General features: G+C 40.5%; 1 protein-coding gene across 2 annotated transcripts in view; it reads left to right on the forward strand.

Moving 5' to 3' along the window:
- Positions 1-9537, forward strand: part of fsip1 (fibrous sheath interacting protein 1) — a 37658-nt gene that overhangs the window by 21266 nt on the left and 6855 nt on the right. The window contains exon 8 of one of the 2 annotated variants that reach the window (XM_017038396.2): positions 4022-4174. In XM_017038396.2, the coding sequence (XP_016893885.1) occupies positions 4022-4174 (153 nt within the window). Of the gene's footprint in view, positions 1-4021; positions 4421-9537 lie in introns of those variants that run through there. The other variant, XM_025060530.1, reaches the window with a different exon arrangement.

Raw genomic sequence — 9537 nt, forward strand, 5'->3', positions numbered from 1 at the left:
CACAGTCCATAAGAGACTGATTTTCTGCTCGGCTCTGCCAACAGCCTGGAAACTGTTGTGAAGCTGTTGCGTTGTTAACGTCGATGGTTAATAAATTCATCAATATATTCAAAAACATATCGTAAATGCATAGTTAATGCCCAGTGACTTGTTTGTCAAACAAACTGAACTCTTGTCGACCGATCGGTCACGATCCAAAGTTTTGCAGTTGTCACGCTGTAGTTTTCCAACCGATTAACGAATGAACGTTTGTATTTTCATCTTTTCTGTTCAAAAGTGAAAACCGCAGCACACGAACTATGAAAAGGGACAGCTGAGAATTTATGCTCATCTCGCACGGCCTGTTATTTGTCACCGTGTTGTTAATAAATTACACAAGATTTTCTTTTAAGATTTTTTGAGGATATTTATTGTAACTAAGAAAATTCCAGAGCCGAAGAAAAACAAAACAAACAGGATTGTTTCAGCAGCGGCCGTCGTCAACAATATGTACGAAATCGTTGGCTCGGGGAAACACTGGAAAACGACCAGCGGTGGTCCGATGATTCTGAATTTTACTCGTAATTCTGGCTTCTTTTCACTTTGTTTTTCCAAGAACGTCAAATAGTTTTATGAGATTTTCTTCAGAAAGACGGAGCGTTTTGAAAATGACAATGTGATCACAGGTTCCTAAACATCTTTGGCCCATTTTATATCGTGTGTAATGTTTAATCAGAATTTTAGTAATATAAGTTGGTCGGTCCACAGTGTAGCGCCTGCCTCGATAGCACAGAGCAGAGAGTCCTGGGTTTGATTCCCAGAGGAACTGAACGCTTGGTGCCTGCCAGGGGCAGCCTATTACAACAGATCTGCTATTAACACAAGAATTTCCTAAATATGGGATCAATAAAGTTCAAATTTAAAAAGAAAAAAAAATGAATTAGTAATTTTTGAATTATTCCATTGTGAGACAAATAAGGGACCGTATTCTTTTATAATAATAATAATAAAAAAAAAAATTCAAATACTCGACATTTTAGACGACCCCTTTTGAAATCCACTTTTGGGGCCGTGACCCCAGGGTTGAAAACACTGCTTTAGATAACGTGACACTAGTTTGTGAATCCAAAACAAGGCCCAAGTCAGATACAGATATTTGCAGCGTGTACTTGGCTGCACAGCCAAGTACTGCAAAGTTGGCAACAATAATAAGGATAATAACTGAGCGTCTCAGTCAGAGCAGCCTGCAGACATAATGCCATTGTACTGCCAGAAACCTCAAAGAAATAATTACAAGTACGTTGTATAATTTATTTTTGAGTCACACGCTGCTACATCTAGAGGAGCAGAACAACCCTTTACCTGACTATCGTAACGCTAGGATAAAATTGGACTTACGTTATTAAGCAAGTCAGAAAAACTGCTGTCCACCACCAGAAGGGCATTTAATATAAAAAAACAACAACAACAAAAAAAAATCACTATGTGACCTACAACGGTGGCACAAGCCAAATTTCTCATTGACCAGGTTAGCAACAGCAGTCGTGGTTCGTGACTGTATTTCATACGTTAGTAGCCGTGTAGCTAGACTTTTAATGTTGCATGTTACTTGTAATGATATTTTGAGTATTTACTGTTAGAGTCAGTGAGCTTGGTCTAATGGTCTACACAAACAGTTTCACTTTGTATGTTGAGCCTCGTTACAGACAACCATGTGGAGTACACATCTGTTGTTGTAGGAAAAAAAAACAAAAAAAAAACACCAGATTCTGTCAAACACCAGTCAAACGAAGTTTTATCGCTGATAAATCTCGCAAACAATTTTAACTGTTCAGTGCTTATAGTTCTGGAAAAAAAAAAAAGAAAAGTGCAGCGACTCTTTCCAAATTAAATAAACAGCCTCCCCCTGGAGATTTGGTCTTTTTTGGAAACGTGCACTTAGTGGTGTAATGATGGTGGTAAAGCTAGACTTTAATTTTTATTTTTCCTGCTTGGAGTGCTGGATTTCTCACTCTCGTGCCTGACATGGTCTGATCCCATCATGGCCCTGGCTTTTGTAGTCCAGATGAGTGAGTCTTAACAGAAGGGCTCGACCCAAGACCACTTTAAAGGTTCCTTCAAATAGAACCTGTCATTATTTCCCTATGGGAGAAGCAGAGTCCACTGTTAGGTGAGACCGCACACACTTTTTATTTTTCAATGTTATGGCACATATTTAAATATCACCCTGGGGGTGGGGGGGGGGGTCAAATCTGTGCCCATGCAGTACATGACAGTAGCCAGACGGGGCTTGGTTTCAGTTAAATGTGTTATTGCAGATTTGGTAACTCAGTATTTAAGGTAAATGTATAATTCCTGCTTCTCGATCCCAACGTCTCCTAGAACCAACAATTTTGCCGTGTAAGTCACACTGAGATGTCAACATCTGATGAAATATCCATCAATTTTACAATTATTGGATCATACACGCGCTGCCCAGAGAGCTGAAGATTTCAACCACATGGCACTAGACTGACAGTTCAAAACAGTCCTGCGGTTGGCAACATCCTCCCAGACCCAAACGTTTTTTGTTTTTTTACATCGTTGCTGCTGTTTAAGGATAGCAGTATATATTTTAAGAGGTCACCACAGAGGTCGGTGACCTCTGTCTTTATGGTATTGTTCATTTGGCCATGCCTTTTCCATTCAGACTAAATATATTAGTGGGTGCGGTGAAAGGATACAGTAGTGTGACCTAATGTTTAGGATTCACCATAGTTACAGTTACATGTGAGCCCCGTGCTGCTGCATTTATAGTTCACTTTATTCTTGACTGTGATGCAGTATTTCAACTGAAAATGTGTTGAAAAAAAACAAACAAACTCCTAGACGTGCAAAAACGGAATGAAACAAAGTCATTTCTACAGCTATCGAAATGAAAATTAGTTTGTGAAATTGATCAGATTGAATGCATTTTAATACTTGCCCACTCTGTGTATCCGACAATCTGCTAATACACAGTCAATACACAACAGGGTGTACGTTTTTGTTTCACCAAAGCATCTCGAGCTTGAAATACCATCTAAAATAATACTACAATTTACAGATTTTTTAATTTTTTTCTAGGAATGTTGATTAATCTTGATTAACTATGATCATGATGAATCAAGATTGATCGTAATTAATGTACAGACACCCTGCGATTAATCGGGTTTTCCAAACATTTGATCGTTAGTTCCTTTAACACTCTAAGAAGGCACACTGTACCGTTACGAGAAATCTGCTTTCGTCACGACGTCGGTTCCTAGCATATTTATTGAGCAGGATGAGATACGACCTCTGAAAAATATGAGGTGAGGTACCGTTGACTTGGCCTGCATGCAGTCCAGATCTGTGTCTAATTCATTATGTCGGTAAGAACAAGACAACAGTGACCGTTAGAACTCTCGGTTACTGCTACATCAGAACCAGTGTTGAAGATTTTAAGGTTCGGACAAATGAGTGTATGTTGAACTTTGGCCAATGAAATTGTTGAAAATTATTGCCTCCTGTCTTTCGCCACATGTAAACGATTAAAGTCCATTCAAAGAAACAATGAAAACCAACATTTCTTGAAATGGGATTGGGAGATTTTGAAATCTTCACACTCTCTGGGCCAAAATCCTCACTTACATTTGCCGATGGTTCTGTTTCCTCCTGACCCATTTTTCAGGGTTTGCTTTGGATGCAGCCCGAGGTTTATTGTGTCAAACCCGTGCATGTGGATGCTATAAATGTGTGATTTATGACGGACCCATGTGGCTTTGGCTCCTCGGTCAGACTTCCTCAGGACTTAAACGAAGTACCTGTTCTTACTCTAAGTTTGAAGTACAAAAGGTGTATTATCCATTTATTGTGTATACTTTTACTCAACAGACATGGTATTTTTGAATCCCTGACTGGCAGCCCTTAGCGGCGAGTACGGTTCTCAGAGAGTACTACGTGTTGTTTTTTTGTTTTTGTTTTTTTTAATGGTGTTGTTTTGCTCCCAGTGAGAACCAGTGTCGTGTCTGTTGTGCATCAGGGCCGTGGATCAGAGGTTGGCTGGAAGTGCAGTGGGGACCAGCAGCCAGGAGAGAAGGTCCTGCAGGACATAAAGGAGAGGAGAAAGCAGGAGCAGCAGCTCCAAAAGATCCAACAGCAGCTGGAGATCCTGGGCCGCAGCCCAGAGACGAGTGTGAGTCCAGAACAGATACTTTCATTCACACAAAAACACACACAGTCTTCAAGAGTCATCACAGCCGAGTGCACGCTCTTTGTAAACACCGGTTCTGACCCGGGGGTCTTCAACCTTCAACACCAAAAGAGCAATAGTTCATATTTTATGACAAAATCAAATTCATCCAGAAACATTTTAACAGTGTATGTAAAATCCATAATGCAGTGTGGAAAGTTTCAAATACTGTAGTTATATTCCAGGAATACACAGAAGTATTCTTGTCGTATTACCTGATTTATCAGGATACTCATTTTTAACAATGTAATTTCTTTCACAACCTTCTGGAAATGAACTGATCTTAGGTAGAAGAAGACAGTGTCTGATTTATCAGGATACTTATTTTTTTTACAACCTTCTGCAAATGCCACAACTGATCTTAGGTAGAAGAAGACAGTGACATCATGTTGTTTTGAGGGCGTTAATTGAATTAATTGGTTTTTGATGATTCATCTGAGTGTTAACATATACGTAGAATTACACGCTGTATGTTCTATAATTCTACCAACCATCACATTATCATCGGTCTATTACACAGTCCATACATTTGTTGTTATTTGCACACGCTGCTGGGAGGAGCAACTGGGACTTAAAATACCGTCTCAACTCTGTCTGTCTGACTGCAGACTACAGGGTGTCCTGCTCTCTGCTGCTAACTAGGGATGGATCGATCCGATACTCAGGATCTGCATCAGTCCGATGTTGATCCAAATCTCAAGATTGAACAACCATAGCCCATCCGATCTGATAGCTAGGCCAAAATGCTCGACATGACGTAACGAGGGACGGTATAAATTTGGCAACGCCAGCCTCTGTCATGCTGGAGGAGAAAAGAAGGTATCGGATTGATATCGTTATTGGCAGATACTCCAAGTTGCCGTATCGGACATGGATGGAGCTCCACTGCTAACCAATGGTCTGGTTATTAGGATACCCCGTGTGCGCTCGAAAGTCTTTTGCATTTCAGTGCACTTTTAGTAAAAGTAGGCTAACTAACATACATTTTTAATTGACCTTTTTTAATGACTCTTCAAGAGGCACTGAGCCTGACTCCCCAGAGCGGTCGACTCCTCTCAGAGCGGTTGACTCCTCTCAGAGCGGTCGACTCCTCTCAGAGCAGTCGACTCCTTCAATAAAACATGTTTTCACCGAAGAATTGAATGACTTACGGTGAAGGGAAAACACATTCTTGTAGTACAACTACAGTATGTAAACAGATCTACACACTCGTGTGCGTTGTAGCTCCTCGGAATCTATTTGCAGTCATGTCAGTGACAAATCATTTCAAACACAAAGCTCCTCCGCAATGAAGCGGTTCCCTCAGGGGAGCGAGAAACTCCCACGCAGCAGCAGCAGCGGCTGCCGCTGTGACATAAAACAATTTCTAGTTTATTATCGCATCATTTAAGAACATTTTTGTTTTCCCCGCTGCTTCAAAACATAAGTTACGGTTAGCTTTTTCCACTGATTCCGTAGCATTCTGATGTCCACGCTCCACTGCGTTTCCTGGAAACCATTGGACTCCGTCTGCTTTCAGGAGCCACCGTAGAGTTACAGCCACAGAGGCCGTCGCTCTTTCCCCAAAGGAGCCTGTAGCTAAAGGCACAACGCAAGAATGTTCCAAGAACAAAGGTGACATTTAGATTTTGTGTGCAAGGAAAGAACACAGGAGATAAATTTATTGCGTTGACTTTGTCAGGCAGCTCCGCTGTGAAATCCTACCTGCGGGCCTCATCGCGGCGCCGCCGTGATCCGGCGTCACATTGGCAAACCTCAATGCTTAACTTAAACAGAAGTGAGAAACTCACAAACGGTGAAGTAATACAAGCCCCCACTTGGAAGCCACTCCTTCACATAAAAGCGAGGCAGCCTGCGAAACAAACCAAAGCTATTTCTGACCTAATTAAGGAAAAATTAAATGGATTTTCTGAGGGCAATTAAGCCAAAACTTTTAAGGAAGCCGTTCTTTCATTATCTTCACTTAAGCCAACCGACGAGCAGACTCTTAACCACTGGTGCAGCTCAGTCAACGTTGGATTTAGCTGCGTGTCACCACATTTTATATACTGTCACTAAATGATTGAACTCAGCATGGTAGTCGGCTTGCATCATGCCACCAGACTTGTTTTGTGGTTGGGAAAGATTTATTTGAGCCGAGTTCGTCAGGGCGAGCATTCAGAAAACAGTCTGAGGCAGCAGCAGGAGAAGCTTATTTAAAATACACAGAAATTCACATCAAGGTTTGCGAATCATCGGTGGTTTTTAAAGGGATTCCCCAGGGTTCTATTTTTGGCCTGTTTATATTTACCCTTGATACAGTAGAACTTTTTCACAGTCTAATATCCAAGATTCATTATTAAAAAAATTTAAAAAATATGCAAATTACACTGTTGTTGGTTGTTTCTGTGCCTGATCAAAAAAATGCTAATTTTAAATAGCTTTTTGCTGTTAGCATTTTGCTTTAAATCAGTACTTCTCAAGTGATGGCGCAGGCCCTGTGTGGGGCGGGGTAGGAGACGTGTGAGGGGCTGGGGGGGGGGAAGGGGGGGGTGTATGCGTGAAAGGCTTCCGATGAAATATAGCACGCTGTACAAGCTGTAACGATTGAACGATAAACAAGCCTCCTGTCACTAGGTGGCAGCAACTCAAACAGTGATTTGCACAGATAAGAAAATACACATCAGGTTCTCAATAGTATTTCAATCCGGAGCGGTGAGGTGGGAGGGAAAAAAATCCTGTCCTCTAGAGGGAGCATGACAGAAAATGATAAAGTGAAAAACACTGCTTTAAATGAACATCAGGTTTTGATGTTTAAAAAAATACGACGTGTTTTTGTAACCAAAGACGACAGATGAACTGGTTATACAGTACAGCAAAATTATTTTTTCTCGATGGGATTTTATCCGACGTTTTCGGTTTAGTCTGTCCTGCTGCGATAATGTAAAGCTTAGATTATCCTCGCCACAGTCGTCTCCACTGCGGCCGGTCGACTGTGTACACTGCACCTGTGGAAGCAGCTGTGGATGTGTGTTTTATAGGCGCCTTGTGTGGAGACTAAACATATGTAAGAAATAAAAACAGGAAAAACAGACGTTTCATTACAAAACCACAGATATGACGTGTGTGTTGGGACAATACTGTAGTGTTTTAAAAAGGCATTTTTCAGAAGAAGATGAATTTCCTCACTTCTATTTGATAATTAATAATTACCACATTTGTTTAGCCTAATTATTAGCGAACATGCGCTAGCTAGCTACGCACTAGCTTGAGGAGCAGAGCAGCTTGACGACAGGCGCAAACTGCCAGGTTTACACAGATGTACTAAAGTTGCAGCTGTTGCTCGAGGTGCGTTCAGGTGTCATCAGAAACTTGAAACAATGAATCTGACGATTACAGCAGTTTACGTGTTGTATGATTCAGGACAAATGGTTCAAAATGGCTCCCTTAGCGCCTCTGCTCCCCGCGACCCCTACTTTGAAAACCACTGTTTTTTAGACTGTTGAGTTAATCTTTTTTTTTTAAAGATCAAAATATAATTCTAAATATGTCATTTTGACCTGTAATATCAGTATTATAGATCAATGCTAGGTGAACCTTCAGACTGGAGAAGACAAGAGTGAATCCAGCCAATCACAAGTTGAGGAAGAGTGCGCTGCCATGATAGGTCAACGCCATAGTGTTGACACTTTCCAAAAGGTAGAGAGAGATATACATTGTCGCTGTTTCAAATACAGTATATCAAGGTGATTTACTTGGAGATTTACCAAGTCTATCTAGTGCTAATTCTGAGGCCTGGAGCCAAAGTCCACTTCCTGTCATCTCATCTGACTTGGTCCTGGTCTGTAAAGCTCACTCTGAAGCCCAGATTTCTCCTCTTTTACCTCAGGTTTTCCTTTTCCGTTAGTGATATTTGTCTTTACGGTGAGAATAAAGTTGCTCCATTGTTTTGATGACAGCGTTTGTCACGTGACGTAAATCTGAGTAAAGGAGCAGCTGACCTGGAGCTAGTTCACCTGGCGTTGTTCCTAAGTCAACGGCTAAAGGAAAGGGCATTCCCCAAATTTACAGTTTCCAGAGTTCCTGGATATGTTTAGACCAAACTCGACCACATCATCCATCGCTCCTTATCTTTGGAAACTTCCCTCTTTTATCCGGATCATTTAAAACTACTTGAACTATTTTTGACACAGATTGGAATCTATGAAGAAAATAAAGGATAATTTCATTACGTAAGAGATTTTTCTCCTTCAACGATCGGCTGTAGCTCCTTAGCCACGCCTCCTCCGTGTGATGTCACTAGCTCCCTCACTTCTGCCTGACAGAAAATACGGATTTATTTATGCATATAACGTTAACTGAGATCACAAAACACATGTGAGTGAAGGAGCAACACAAAGAACAAGGGAACACGTGAAACCAAAACCACATGAGGCGCTACTGAAAACAAGGAATACGTGGAAACAATTAGCGACGAGTCAAACATAAACTGCCGGAATGTTCATAACAAGACAAGAACGTCTTGAGGGCAATTTTTGTATGTTTTGTGTTACCGCCGCAGACATAAAAACATGTGCCTCTGCCTCATCACCAGTAGGGGGTGCTATAAATGTAATGCGCTGGCGTAGCGGGACTGTTTTATGCTGTAACTGTCTTAAAACTTCAATGAAAACTACTATATTTATCTGAGTGAATTCAAGAATTTGTTTTAGAAAATAGAACAGGTCACTTATGTATAATCCAAAAACACAAATGACAAATTCTACAGGTGCATTATAGACCCTTATAAAGGGTCTATAACTCTTCTTCTGCCAGTCTTAGGTCGCAGTACTGCCACCTACTGGTTTGTTTCCCACTAAAAAAAAAAAAAAAAATTCACCCAACAAAAACACAAACTGTTAAAAGCAAAAGAGAAATGCAAGCAGGGGGCAGCATTTCTGCAGATAAGTACCACGATATGAAGGGAAATCAAAAAGTATGAGTTCACACTTTTAGGGGTATGGAACTCATCACATTAAACAAATCATTGTCAAACATACATTTAAAATATTTGTCGATATATTTTCTACAGATTTTTGTTGCATTTGGACAACTTTTGAGATCAAAAGTGCTTTAAAACTTTTTCACGTAACCTCTTTTCATCTAAATAATATTTTTGAAGAATATTTGTGCCAAAGATCTAGCAAAATTTTAGTATTTTTTTATGTTTTTCCCCTGTTTTTCCCAGTTGCTGAGGCAGATCTGTTAACAAAACAAACACACATTCTTACCAAATCCTCATTGTAATGTAACTCTAACAAAGCAGACTTTACTTGAGCAGAATTTCA

The sequence above is a fragment of the Cynoglossus semilaevis genome, chromosome 1, assembly GCF_000523025.1.
Source record: "Cynoglossus semilaevis isolate Cse_v1.0 chromosome 1, Cse_v1.0, whole genome shotgun sequence".
Taxonomy (NCBI): domain Eukaryota; kingdom Metazoa; phylum Chordata; class Actinopteri; order Pleuronectiformes; family Cynoglossidae; genus Cynoglossus; species Cynoglossus semilaevis.